At 39.6% G+C, this 14,394-nt stretch overlaps 1 protein-coding gene across 1 annotated transcript; it reads left to right on the plus strand.

Moving 5' to 3' along the window:
- Positions 1-535: 535 nt before the first annotated feature.
- Positions 536-12,865, plus strand: LOC116420924 (zinc finger protein 461-like; the record flags this gene model as incomplete). Its single annotated transcript, XM_031949168.1, has 4 exons — positions 536-755; positions 6,596-6,722; positions 9,280-9,375; positions 12,000-12,865. Coding segments are annotated over exons 1-4 (1,122 nt in total), but the record flags the coding sequence as incomplete, so codon positions are not given.
- Between the last annotated feature and the right edge of the window lie 1,529 nt (positions 12,866-14,394).

Genomic DNA, 14,394 nt, shown 5'->3' on the forward strand with positions numbered 1-14,394 from the left:
CCTGCCTTTAGATCCTGTCCCCTTTCAAGATGCACAAGTCCCTCCTTCCTGCCTCCTCTGGACCATACTTTGGATCCAGTTACCATAGTTCTTTCCTGCTCCCCTTTACCTGAACCCCTGGCTCTGGGCAGGCAGGTGGCTCCCTATCTCCACTTTCTTTTTAGGGGCTGCAAGCCCCAGCTGCTAATTAGGCCTCAAGATGCAGTCTCAGGCTCAGTTGTCCATCTGTGTCACTCAGGTGTGCCCTGACTTCTTCCCTCTGCAGAATGGAGTCTCTCCCCTGAGGGCTAGTCCAAGGCTTTGTAACTACTGGGGGACCTGACCCTTTGTAAATCCCCGATGGCCTCAGGAAAGGGGGGAAAGCCCCCTGTGTCCCTCCCCCCCACCCCAAAGGTCTGGCACAAGCAGGTATGGAGTCAAATGAAGCCCCTGAAAGTGGAGGGAAACTGGACTGGGCAGGAAGGCAGTCAGCTGGGGATTAAGGCTATAGGGTGGAGAAGCTGCGCTTTTCTGTGCAGAGATAAAGAAAGGTAGATTTTCCTGGACGTCTTTCTCAGGGTTATCAGAAATCCTCAGTCAGTGTGACCTGTGATAGTAAGAGCTCTGGCCATAAAGGGTGGGGGAAGCAGGACCCTGAGATAAGGCCCAGCTGGAGGAACCTGACCAAATTCAGGCATTTTGGTTACCTTGCTACCTCCACAGGGAGCCTGAAGCCAGAGGGAATGGGTCCTGGAAGCCTCAGACCTCCTCCCCAGGTAAGTGCAGGCCATCCTCAAACCCGACCATCAGCAATCCCAATCATTTCCATGGAAACTGAAGGTGTTCTGGGAAGATGGCAATACCTTATTTGTGGGTCATTTCTTTCCAAAAATTAGCATGAAATTGAATATGGTACTAACAGCACTACAAATATTTCTGGTTCTGCCCCGGAGTATTAGGTTGCCTGATGGTTGGCGTCCCTCCTTGATTCTTTTACAACATGTGTTTCTTTTCCATTTCTTCCTTTGTTCTCCCCCCCCACCCCACCCCCAGCACTCTGATTCCACTCAAAATCACGGTCAACTCTCACTCTTACATTGCCAGGAATTCTGGGTGTATTTGTGCCCAGGTGGTGTCCTTCTGAGCTAGTGGGTGGAGAGAAGTCATTCTTGTGTACTTCTATCCCTAGTGTCCCAGCCACCACAGTGCTTCAGGGTGGCGAGATGCTCCCCCTCCCCCCCTCCATTCTTTTAGCTGATTTCTTGATTTCAGACATGAAAGTAGAATTGAGCTGAGTCTGGGCTGGCCATGTGGCAGCTTTCTTGGGGTAGTGAGTATTGTTTTTTAGAGCACCTCAGGGGCAGGAGAAAGGCCCACATTCAAAGTGGTCTGATCCAGGGCAAAATCAGTCCCTGACCTCCTGCTGTGAACTCCTTTCTGACCTGGGTGTGAGTGTATTCCAGAGTAGATGCCTGCTGGACTCTGTTCCTGCTGGCTACCTGAGGAGCTCTGCCGGCTGCCTCCGAGAGCCAGAGTGGGGTGCCTTTCCTCGGAGATTCCCACCCTAGTTACCTTACTGCTGGCTGGGCTGGACATTGGAAGCCGGATCTTGCCACGGGCCAGAGGTCTCAGCCGCCCCCTGCTTCTGCAGGCTTCTGAACTTCCTGGCTTCCTTCCCAGAGCGTCCCTCTCCACAAATCCCTCTGCTTCTCACAGATTGTCTTGGTTCTGGGCTTCTGATCAGGGCCTGGGTAGAAACTGCCACTGGCAGCCATCTAGGGGCAATTTCCTAACGTTGTTCGGAGCCTTCTTGCCGTGGAATATTGCCTCAAATGGCAAAAATGCAGGGTCTTCCTCCTTAGATTTTTCCCTAAGGGTTGCAGACCTCCCCTTTTCCCTCTGCAAGGAGCTGGACCAAGAACTCTGCATTTTCTGTTTCCCCCTCACAGTTCAGTCACTTGCATTGTCTAGATCCTTTAGGAGTCTGTGGAGGAGTCCACAAGCATTGTCTTCTCTCTCTCTGTCTCTCTAACTGACTCTGTCTCTCACTTTCTCTCCTTTCTCCTCTCTCTCCCCTCCCTGCTTCCTTCCCTTCTTTCTCTTTTTGTCCCTATCCCTGTCTCTGTATCTCTCCCTGTGTCACTGTATCTGCTTCTCCCCACCCTCTCCTCTCTCTGTGTGTCTCTCTTACATCTTGGCTCAGTCACTCCAAAGCCAGTATCCTCAGTTCTCATCAATTGAGACAAATGTTACGTATTTAAGGCCAGTGAGGTAATTCTCACCACTTCCAATAGCCTTGGGATGGAGAGTGCCATCTGCACCTTTCCTCGGGTGCAGGACTTTGGGGACTAAGTGGATCCCCTTTTGATCTGATTTTCTTGGGTAGCATGCTACATGGGGAAATATGGTTAGAAGAATTGCACTTATTTATCCTGTATGGGATTGCTTGCAGTCTAGAGGAAGTGGGAGGTGAAGGAGGGAGGGAGAAAAATTTGGAGCATAGGTATTGCAAGGGTGAATGTGGAAAACAATCATTGCATGTATTTTGAAAATAAAAAGCTATTATAAAAAAAAGACCAAAAAAAAAAAAAAAAAAAAAAAAAACAGAAGAAAAGGAAAAAAATGTTTAAGTCTTGATATATATTAAGGTCTTCCCCAGGATCACCCCACTTGTAACATTTCACTCACAACATTAGTATAACAATAAAAATAGATATTCTTTTGGGCAGTAATGTCATTTTTGTTGTATTGACTCCTGGCCAAGAGCAGTGAATGATCTTCTAGCTTTTAGATTCTCCTTCATTTCTTTATGATTTCTTTGTCATTGAATGTATGCAACTCTTTGAGGTTCTTGGAAGGTTAATACCCAGATATTATACATATATTTTATTTATTTGGAAAAGGATTTCGCTTTCAATTATTCCCTCTTTCTCTTTATCATTATTATCTAGAAAAAATTATTAAGTTTTGAAGATTGATTTTGTAATCTGCAACTTTACTTAAGCTATTATAGAGTTGAGTTAATTTGAGTTCTTCTTTACCTGTCTTTATTCCTTGAATTCCTTTCTTTTATCTTACTGCTGTTGCTAGCATTTCTAGAAAAGTGGGGCAAGTAATTATCCTTGCTTTTATTGGAAAAGCTTCTAGCCCTATATCATGTGATATTTTAGGTTTTTAGATAAATGTTTAATGATATAGAAAATGGTCCCACCAGGCCGATACTTCTAATTATACTTTTACTATCAAAGAGTGGTGCTTTACCCCCTTCTCTTTATCTATTGAAATGGCTGTGTGGTTTTGGACATTTTGATTTAGAATATGGTTAATTATGTTCATTGTTTTCTTAATGTTGAACTATCCTGGTTTAAATCCCACTTGACACTGCCTGGAAGTTACTTTGTGGAGCTAGAAAAAAATGATAGCAAAATTCAGCTGGAAGAACAAAAGGTCAAGAATTTCAAGGGAATTAATGGAAAAAATGCAGAGGAATGTGGCTTAGTCACACTAGACCTAAAACTGGATTATAAAGTGGCTGTCATCAAAACTATTTGGTACTGGCCAAGAAAAGTAGTGGCTCAGTGGAATAGGTTGAATACACAAGACACAAGAATTATTGACTGTAGTAATCTAGTCTTCGATGAACCTAAGCTTCTGGGATTTTGGGAGGTCATTATCTGACAAAAATTGCTGAGAAAATTGAAAAGCAGTATGGCAGAAACCAGGCATTGACCAGCATCTAAAACCCTCTACCTAGATAAGGTTAAAATGAGTTCATGATTTAGACATAAAGGGTGATATAAGCAAATTAAGAGAATGAGGGATAGTCTATCTGTCAGATCTGTGGAGAAGGGAGAAATTTATGGTCAAAGAAGAACTAAAAAACATTATGAAATATAAAACAATAATTTCGATTACATTAAATTAAGACTTATTTGCACAAATAAAACCAATGCAACCAAAATTAGAAAGGAAACAGAAAACTAAGGAAAATTTTTTACAACTAGCATTTCTGATAAAGGCCATATTTAAACAATATATAATTGACTCAAATTTATAAGAGTAAAAGCCATTCCCCAATTAATAAATGGTCTAAAGATATGAAGAGACAATTTTCAGGCCAAAAAATTAAAGTCTTTTGTAGTCATATGAAAAACTGTCCAAAATCACTGTTGATTAGAGAAATGCAAATTAAGACAACTCTTAAGGTACCATCTTATAACTGTCAGATTGGCTAAGATGACAGGAAAAGATAATGTTAAATTTTGGATTGGATGTGGGAAAATTGAGACACTAATGCATTTTTAGTGCAGTTGTGAAATGATTTTCCATTTCATAATCATTTAGGAGAGTAATTTGGACTGTGCCCAAAGGGCTATAAAATTACCCTATTTTTTTTTTTTTACCAAGTTATCATTTCTAGGATTTGTTCTTTTGACTGAGTTAATATTTAATATGTCACTGTTTAGTCTCCTTTTACCTTTCTCTCTTTTGTTGGTGGTCTATAAACTAATTTCCATTCTTATTTCATTAGGAAAAGAAAGGATGTATTCATTCACTCTGCCTTTTTACATTTCATTGTAGAATCTCTGTGTCCTGGTAGTGAATTTTTGTAGAAGTTCTATGTGTTGCAAAGGAACATGTGTATTCCTCTTTTGTCCCACTTAGAAGACACCATAAATCCTTTACCTACAATTTCTCTGGACATTTGCTCATTTCTCTTGCTTTCATGTCATTCTGCGTCTCTTTCTCTTTTTTTTTTTTTAAGTTACTCTTGTAGATTTCCCTTTCTCTCTTCCTGTTCAACTAGTCTTCTGTGTTACTTGTTTAATTTCATCTATTTTTCTTCCTCTTTCCAACAAGGATTTCTCTGCCTCTCTTTATTCCTTCTCTTTCTATTTTGCCTAGATTATCGTTCTCAGATTCATTGCCTCTACTTATCTGGTACTTATCTGGTGTTTCTCTATTTTTTCTGTAGCCTTCATATAATCAAAGTCTCTAAAGTATCCATTCCAAGTCTTCCCTCTTGGTCTTTCTTCCATTGCTTGCAGGCTAAACACATAAGTTCCCCCTTTCCACTGTATCTTACTTTCTGAATGTGTATCATTGCAGATGTCAAAGAGGATAGTGATCCACGGTAGGGAACCTCTTCTCCATAGGTATATAGTCTCTTGTTGACCTTCTATTTATTTTCCTCATTTTTCTAGAAATCTCAATCCATTGTCCATTCTCTATTACTCCTCAAAGTGATAACTGCCTCCACTGGTGGCAGTTTCCCCAAAAACCAGTAGACTTTTAAAGCACTAAACTCCATGCCTTGTGTGAGTCCCTTATCTCCCATAAGAATAGTCATCAATGTTACTCCCTCCCACCTCCTAATTTTTTCCTCCCTTTCAGTCTTTCCCTTCATCCTGCTCACCTACTCCCTCTTGTGTCATTCTCTTTCTGGCACCCCAGAGGACATCTTCTTATCCCTCATTGTCCTTGACCTTTCTCTAGTGTTTAACATTGTTGATCTTTCACTCCTTTGTGGAAGGATCTTCTCTCTAGGTTTGTAGGACTTTACCCTCTCCTGGCTTTCCTCCTACCTGTCTGACCATTACGCCCTGTCCAGAGTCCTTTACTGGATCTTCCTCTAATCACAGGTGTCCCACAGGGTTCTATTCTTGGTCCTCTTCTCTTCTTCCTCTACTCTAATTAGTGACCTCTTCAGCTACCATGCAGTACATTTAGCAGGTTGGAACAATAGCTGCTGTGTCCCAAGTCTCAGAGTATTCTCACACCTATCCAGTCTCTCCTATATGTAGTCCATCTGTCATCTTTTTAATGCATTTTCTTGATTTATTCTCTTCCTGCAGGGTTGTCTTTAGATCACTTATTTCTTATAAAGGAACTTCCTCATATTTTTTTTAATTAATGAGGGGACTCTTATCTTTATCCTAGCTACTCTTGTTTTGGTGTAATAAAATGTAAGAATTAAGGAATATATATCACAGAGAAACGAAAGCAATTATAAAGAAAGACATGAATTGTTTTGCCCAGAACCACATCATCTGCAGAGCAGTCTCGGGCCCTCAGTGTAATAAGAGAAAGCTCTATTTCACTTGGCTAGACACTGCCATGATAAAACTTTGTTCCAGCTTCTCAGAAAGCCAAACACATCTTTTCTTTATATCATCACACTAAACTTCCCCCCAGGATATGTTGTGCTTGCCAGTTTTTATCAAACTCTTTGCAGAATTTTTTTTAGAGTATACCACTTACATCAATTCTGATGAGGAAATTTCTCATCAGCCTCTTATTCTTCTCCACAGCCCATCTTCCTCCCAGGCAAAATACAAACTTTCTTCCTGACTCCACAAGGAGGAACATTTCCATAATTAGATATTTCTCATCTTTATTCCAACTGATCATATACAATGCTTTTCTCAAAATTCAATCAGACTCTTAGCGACTGGGGTTTCAAAACTCTGTTGGGTTGACTCTGACACCCATAAGTGGTACGACCTTTGGGTACCTCCCTTCTCTGTTCTTTAGTTTTATCCTGTAAATTGATGAGGATTGAGTTCTTTAATTTTGAAGACATTCAGCACAACTTCCTATGATTTTTGTGATTTAGGAGGTAGTAACTTTCAAGGATGTGGCTGTGGACTTCACTCAAGAGGAATGGGACTTCTTGGACCATCCCCAAAAGGAGCTGTACAAGAAAGTCATGTTGGAGAATGCCTGGAACCTGCTCTCCCTGGGTAAGTTCACTTTCCTTGGTAACTAAATCTGAAATCAAAAGGAGAATCTTCATTTTTTAGTGTACAGGATTTGGAGTACTTAAGGATTACCAGAAAGGGGGGGGAAAAAAAAAAACAGGTTTCCTGTGTCTAGATGCAGGGCCCTTCTGCCATCCGATATTACTGTGAAGTGTCTTGGTCACATATGTTGGTCCTGAAGCTGTCTCTTACCAATTTGAGGTAGCTTCAGTGTGATGACTGCGTATTTTAAAATCAACCGGAGTCAGGAATTCAGGTTAAGGGAAAATGTTCAATCTTTATTCTTTTTGAGATGAAGGGGGATCGCGATAACGATGTGACCATCTGCAACAGGAAGCCAGCCAGCAGTCCCTTCCGCTTCTCTCTCCGCCCCTCTGCCTCCACCCACCAAAATCGTCATTTCCTATACAACACATCAGGACTTGCACAAAGAGTGGGCGGGTCCATTCTTTCTCCAAGTGTATATATTAATAAGAGTATGTATGGTCCAATTACTATTTAGCCTCACGTGCTTAGGACCTCAGTGCATTAACTCGAGCTTCAGCCCATTACACTTCAGGAAAAAAAAAAAGGCAAATTATAGAAGCCTCTCAGACATGGAACTAATCTCAGAGATTATTTTGTCTAACCTCTTCCTGAACATGAATTTAATCTGCCACATCTCTGAAAACTACTAAAGCACCTTTTCCTTACACCCCCTTGCTCTTTGGACAATATTTGGAATATTATTCATTTTAGCAACAGCAGTTTGTGACCCTAATCTTCCTTCCTATTGCCCTCAAATTTCAGCAGAGATGCTGGGAAAGGGATGGAAGGAAATGAACATATATTTCCAACTGCTCTTTGCCAAGTGCTGTGCCATGGGCTTTCTATACAATAAAGTAACAGTAATATTATTTTAAGAATAACTTTTTTTAAAAAGTTATTTGGACTAGTATAAATAGCCAAATAAACTAGAAAGGATATATGAAGAAAACTGTCAGCATCCAGAAAAAGAAATGATAGAGCAATGGGGTGTGTGTGTGTGTGTGTGTGTAGTGATGGCTTTGGATTCATGCCTAACTGCATTTAAAGGAGGCAGAGTTGCACAGTGTCATCATCCTCCCTCTGAAGACATTTACCACCAGCCAATGACAGGCTAGAGTCGGGGTGATGGGCGATGACTACACATCAGCCTTCATGGCCAGTGGAATGAATTGTTCCCCTCTGCCCCTTCCACCAGAGGAAGTTTTCCCCTGCCCCACAACTCACCCTAGGGTTGGAGACCCTTTGCTTGCCCTCAGCCTGGTCTAGCCCATGTGGCCACAGTTTGCCAGGGGGTGGTCCCTGTGCATGCTCCAGCTCCTTGGAGCGGCAGGTGAGAAGTGGGGGATCAGGTGGACACCAAAGGTGACAAGCAGCCCTATCGAGGGCTTGGAAGCCTTCACATCAGAGTCTTCCCAGAATACACTCTGTACTCCAGATCTACATACATATACATGTATACACACACACACACACACACACACACACACACTTTTTTCTGTGTAATGGAATTCCTAGAGTGGGGCACTAAGTATAGAGAAGGAAAAAGAAGCACATCCTAGTTTTCCTGTCTTATTTGAAAGGAATAGCAAGATGTGGGATAACAGATTAGAGTTTCATATGCTATCATCCTTTTTATTGTACTGTTATGGAAATGCTTGTTTTATTCCATAAATGAAAAATAAAACTAAATAATGTGACTCTGTTCTCACAGTAACCTTTGAAATTAGCTGATATCCCCATTTGAGAGGTGAAGAAACTGAGGTACACAGTTTAAGTCAGTGGTTCTCAAACTTTTGTTTTCACTATCTTTATACTATTTAAAAAACTATTGAGGATCTGTCTGAAGAATTTTTGTTTATGTGGGTTATATTGATAGATATTTACCATATTAGAAAAAAATTAATTTGAATTTGCCAGACCTTCTGAAAGGGTTTCAGAGACCACCAGAGAACATCTGGACTTTACTTTGAGAACCACTGGTTTAAGTGATTTACCAAGGGTCACATAGCTAAGAACTCTCTGAGGCTTGATTTAAACTCAGGCACACCTGACTCTATACTCAGGTCTCTCTCCACTGCATGACCAGCTCTGCCTAACTTATAGATAATGGAAGCTATGCATCAAGTCCATCCTTCTATGGAGAAGGGGCCCCAAGACTAGATTGTCTTATTCTAAGTTTCCTGTTGATCAGGCTCAAGGTTTCTCTGGTCCAATAATCCTTTTTATGCAGTTTTTGTGAGGTTACACGTTTCTGCCAGAATGGGGTATAACTGGATGAGGTCAGGGAGTGGAGGGTTTGGCTCCTTCTCAGAACAAGTTGAATGACAGGATAATGTGGTGCACCCCATTTTGGATTACTTCCATTACAAATACTAATGGGTCAACATGGACTCATGTATGAACATAATGAGGTGAATGTCAAAATGGAGCAGCTCTGGATCCTCAGCCCTTTCCCTAAAGAGAACTAAATTATAAGCTTCTCTCTATGCTTATCCCTGATTTCCCTGCTCAGGCCTTCCAGTTCCCAGAGAAGACGTGATCTCTTATTTTCATCAAAGGCAAACACCATGGTTGTTGGACCAAGAAGGCCTGAGGAGCTGCCCTCCAGGTGAGTGAGGTGCATGAGAGTTGGGATTACACAAGACTTCTAGGTGTTGTCACGAGGTCCATGGTAGGTGTCGGGGAGAATGATCTGCCTTAGAATTCTTTTTCAGATATTTCATGGCAGTGGTGTTTTGGGCTACCCACTGAATCTCCATTTTTCCTATCTGCAAAAAAAAAAAGGAAGTCTCATTCCATGAACTTTAAGCTCCCTCCTAGTGATCATCTGTGATCATTGTAATTTGCCGACATAAAAGTCTCATTATAGTGCCAAAACAGATTAGGCTCTCAGGGGTGAGCTCTTTCTAGTCGACGAACATTCGAGTGCCTGCTATATGTCAGGCCCTGGTCTAAGCCAGGAATGTAAGGAGATGTGAAAGATACCACTTGTTCTCATAGAGGTCAGAGACTAGTGGGGCTGACAATGCACCAAGTATTTAGAAACCCACTTTGAACTGGATAAATTGAAACTAAATTTAGTACCTCACTAATTAATAAGGGTAATAATGGTTTAAGAAGAGCAGAATTGAGAAATAGTCAAAATTCAATAAAAGTAATACCTTTTACATAGCACCTCTTGTATATCATGCACTGTATAAATACTGTCTCATTTTATCCTCATGAGAACTCTAGGAATTAGGTGCTATTACTGCATACGTTTATAGATTAAAGAAACTGAGTAAAACAGATCCTGTGACTTACCTAGGATCACAGGACTAGCAAGTTTGTCTAGTACGATTAGAACTCAGGTCTTTATAATTCAAGTTCCAGCATTCTATCCACTGTACCATCAGTTATATTCTGGGTTTTAACCTGAATATGGTGAAAATGCTCACACATATATGAGGTGGGAAATAGAAGGAGAATTGGACAAGTTCCCACTGAGAAATGGAAATTAATTTTTTTTTTAACTCTCTAACCAGTCAAAATGAATTGCAAATGACTATTTAAAAGATTTATTTTTCTTTTTAAAATAATTTAATTTCAAAACACATGCAAAGGTAGTCTTCACCATTCACCCTTACAAAACTTTGTGTTCCAGATTTTTCTCCCTCCCTTCCGCCATATGCCTCCCATAGACAGCAAGTGATCCAACATATGTTAAATATATGCAATTCTTATATACATATTTCCACAATTATCACCCTGGACAAGAAAAATCAGATCAAAAAGGAGGGGGAAAAGCAAGCAAACAACAAGAAAAGTGAAAATACTATGTGGTGGTCTACCACATTCAGTCCCCATAGTCCTCTCTGACTGCAGGTGGTTCTCTCCATCACAAGTCTGTTGGAATTGCTTTGAATAACCTCACTGTTGAAAAGAGCCGCATCCATCAGATTGATCATTTTATAATCTTGGTGTTGCCATGGACCATGTTCTCTTGGTTCTGCTCATTGCACTCAGCCCCAGTTCATGTAAATCTCTCCAGGCCTTTCTGAAATCAATCCTGCTGATCATTTCTTATAGATATCATTTCTTCTTCCATTACATTCATGTACCATAACTTATTCAGCCATTCTCCAACTGATGGTCAGACATCCAGTTTCCAGTTCCTTGTCACTACAACAAGGGCTACCACAAATATTTTTGTACATGTGGGTCCTTTTCCCTCCTTTATGATCTCTTTGGGATACAAGCCCAGTAGAGACACTACTGAATCAAAGGGTATGCACAGTTTGACAGCCCTTTGAGCAGAGTTCCAATTTGCTCTCCAGAATCATTGGCTCACTTTACAACTCCACCAACAATGTATTGGTGTCCCACTTCTCCCACATCCTCTCCTACATTTATCATTATCATTTTCTTTCATCTTAACCAATCTGAGAGGTATGTAGTGTTACCTCAAAGTTTTAATTTGTATTTCTCTAAGCAATAGTGATATAGAACGTTTTTCATGTGATTAAAAATGGCTTTAATTTCATCAGAAAATTGTTCATATCCTTTGACCATCTATCAATTAGAGATTTTTTTGAATCAATTCTCTATATAATTTAGAAATAAGGCCTTTATCAGAAACCTTGATGTAAAAATATTTTCCCAACTTTCTGTTTTCCTCCTAATCTTGTCTCCATTGGTTTTGTTTATACTAAAACTTTTTAATTTAATATTATCAAAATTAAGGTGTTTTTTTTTCCAATTCACTCATGACAATTACTGTCTTACAAGACAGCAAAATGTACTTAAAGATCTACTGTGTTGTTTTTTCAAGTAATGCTTATATATAAAACAATTTTTAAAGGGTAAAATTGATTAACATATTTGTAGGGTTTTTTTTTTTTTTCCACTGTAAACTGGTAGAGATTATTTATCAAATCCTATGGACAGAGCAAGTCAGAATTTGAATTCTGGTCTTGGCTACTGGGATTTGGGTCAAGTCACACAGCCATTCTGAGCTCATGGCCTGAAGTGTGCACATAATGAGAATGATGGTCCTTTCTGTGTCACAGGTTTGTTATGAGGATCCAATGTAATTGAACTTGAAGCTCTTAGTGAATTAAATCACCCTTTTGATGTGAGTTAATGCCATTTTCAAATGATTGGTTCTATCCATTTTATATTCTGCCTATCAAGGGAAATGTAAATGTATGGAGGGTATATTGGCTGTAGGTGTTTTATTGTTTATTTTTTCAGATGGAGAAATAAGATCTGAAATGAAGGACACCACTACAGAGCTAAAGCTTTCTGTAGAAGAAACTCAGAATGGAACATTCATGAGTGATGGTCCCTGTGACTTCAATTGGAGAGAAATCTGTACTAAATATGAAAGAATCCAAACAGGAGGAAGACATGAGTGTAAACAGTGTGGAAAGGCTTTTATGAGAAAGGCTGGTTTTATTGCACATATGAGGATCCACAATGAAGCAAAATGTTATGAAGGTAATCAATGTGGAAGAGCTTTTCAAAACAAGGCTCCTCTTATTGTATCTGAGAGAATCCACACTGGAGAGAAATCTTATGAATGCAACCAATGTGGAAAGTCTTTTAGAAGGACATATAATCTCACTGTACATCAAAGGATCCATTCAGGAGAGAAACCTTATGAATGTAAGCAATGTGGGAAGGCTTTTGCACGTACAGAAAGTCTTAGTCTTCATCAGAGAACCCACACAGGAGAGAAACCTTATGAATGTAAGAAATGTGGGAAAGCTTTTACTCGAATGGAAAATCTTACTCTGCATCAGAGAATCCACACTGGTGAGAAACCTTATGAATGTAAGCAATGTGGAAAGACTTTTATACGGAGGGCTGGTTTTATTGCACATCAGGGAATCCATGATGAAGTGAAACTTTATGAAGCTAATGAATGTGGACAGATTTTTAGTGACAAGAGATGTCTTATTGCTCATCAGAGAATACATTCTGGAGAGAAAAAATATAAATGTAATCAATGTGGAAAGGCTTTTATTTGGAGGTTCAAACTTAGTGTGCATCAGAGAATCCACACTGGAGAAAAACCTTATGAGTGTAATCAGTGTGGAAAGACTTTCAGGGTGAGAAGATATCTTATTAAACATCAGAGAATCCACACTGGAGAGAAACCTTATGAATGTAATCAGTGTGGAAAGGCTTTTACAAGGATGGACAGTCTTACTGAACATCAGAGAATCCATACTGGAGAAAAACCTTTTGACTGTAATCAATGTGGAAAGACTTTCAGATACAGATCCAATCTTGCTGAACATCAGAGAAGCCACCCTGGAGAGAAACCTTATGAATGTAATCATTGTGGAAAGGGTTTTAATCAGAGGGACAGTCTTACTGCACATCAGAGAATCCACACTGGAGAGAAACCTTATGAATGTAACCAATGTGGAAAGGTTTTTGGAGAAAAGAGTTGTCTTACTCGACACCAGAAAATCCATACTAGAGAAAAATCTTATGAATGTAACCAATGTGGAAAGGGTTTTAGAGAAAGGAGGTGTCTTAATCGACATCAGAAAATTCATAATAGAGAGAAACCTTATTCCTGTAACCACTGTACAAAGACTTTCAGACATACCTCCCAACTAGTTCAACATAAGCAAATCCACACTGAAAAAAAAACTTAAAAATAAAGTCAATGTGCTCATGCTTAAAGACTAAATTCAGTCCTTGTTTACTGTCATTTGTGGGAGATATAGAAATCTTCTAACTGACTATGGGTACAAAGCCATCTAAGGACTCAATAATGGGAAAGCTTTGAGCCAGAGATTGTCTCTTATCCTTTTATCAGAGAGTTTATAATGAAAAGAAGTCTTATGAAAGAGTTCAGTGAAGATCTCTGAATATGGAAGTCCCTAGTGAAGATTACATTTTCTGTATGACTATAATAGAATAGTGAGATAAGTAAAATAATTTATGATGACTATCCAGGGTTAAAAAAAAAAAAAAAGTAGGCAATAGATCTGTAAACTGCAGGATTGTGTGGGGCAATACATCTGGATGTCCTAGGAAACCAAATGTCTTCAGAATAAGGAAAATATCTTAAGTTAATGTTATGGCAACTGGAGAACAAAATTTGATGATGGGAAGAAATAAGACTTGTTGGTCCAGAATTGGGACAATTTAGAGGAATTTTGTGTTCTCCTGTAGCCCACCTCCATGTAGGGACTCGGCCTACATCCAGGCCAGCACATGTAACAATTAAGGAACTTCTCTTTTTCTTGAGGGAGTTTCTGCCTCCTGATTTTGGTGACCTAGCAATCATGGGTATGAGGAAGGGATTTCCCTGATGAAGTTTGAGGCAGAACAGAATCTTCCTGTAAAAATAAAAAAGAAAAGGAAAAATCAGCATGACCCAAATATGGTACTGATATCTAAACCAGGAAGAGGCAAGGCTGGTTCAATACCAGGAAAACTATTACCATATTCAACCATATCAATTACAAAAGCAGCAAATCATATGATAATTCATAATTTTTTAGAAAATACAGCACCCATTCCTACTAAAAACACTAGGGACCATACAGATAAAGGGAGCTTTCCTTAAAATAATAAATAGTATCTATCTAAAACCTATAGCAAGCATTATTTGTAATAAAAGCTG

Source organism: Sarcophilus harrisii, chromosome 1, assembly GCF_902635505.1.
Source record: "Sarcophilus harrisii chromosome 1, mSarHar1.11, whole genome shotgun sequence".
Classification (NCBI taxonomy): Eukaryota; Metazoa; Chordata; class Mammalia; order Dasyuromorphia; family Dasyuridae; genus Sarcophilus; species Sarcophilus harrisii.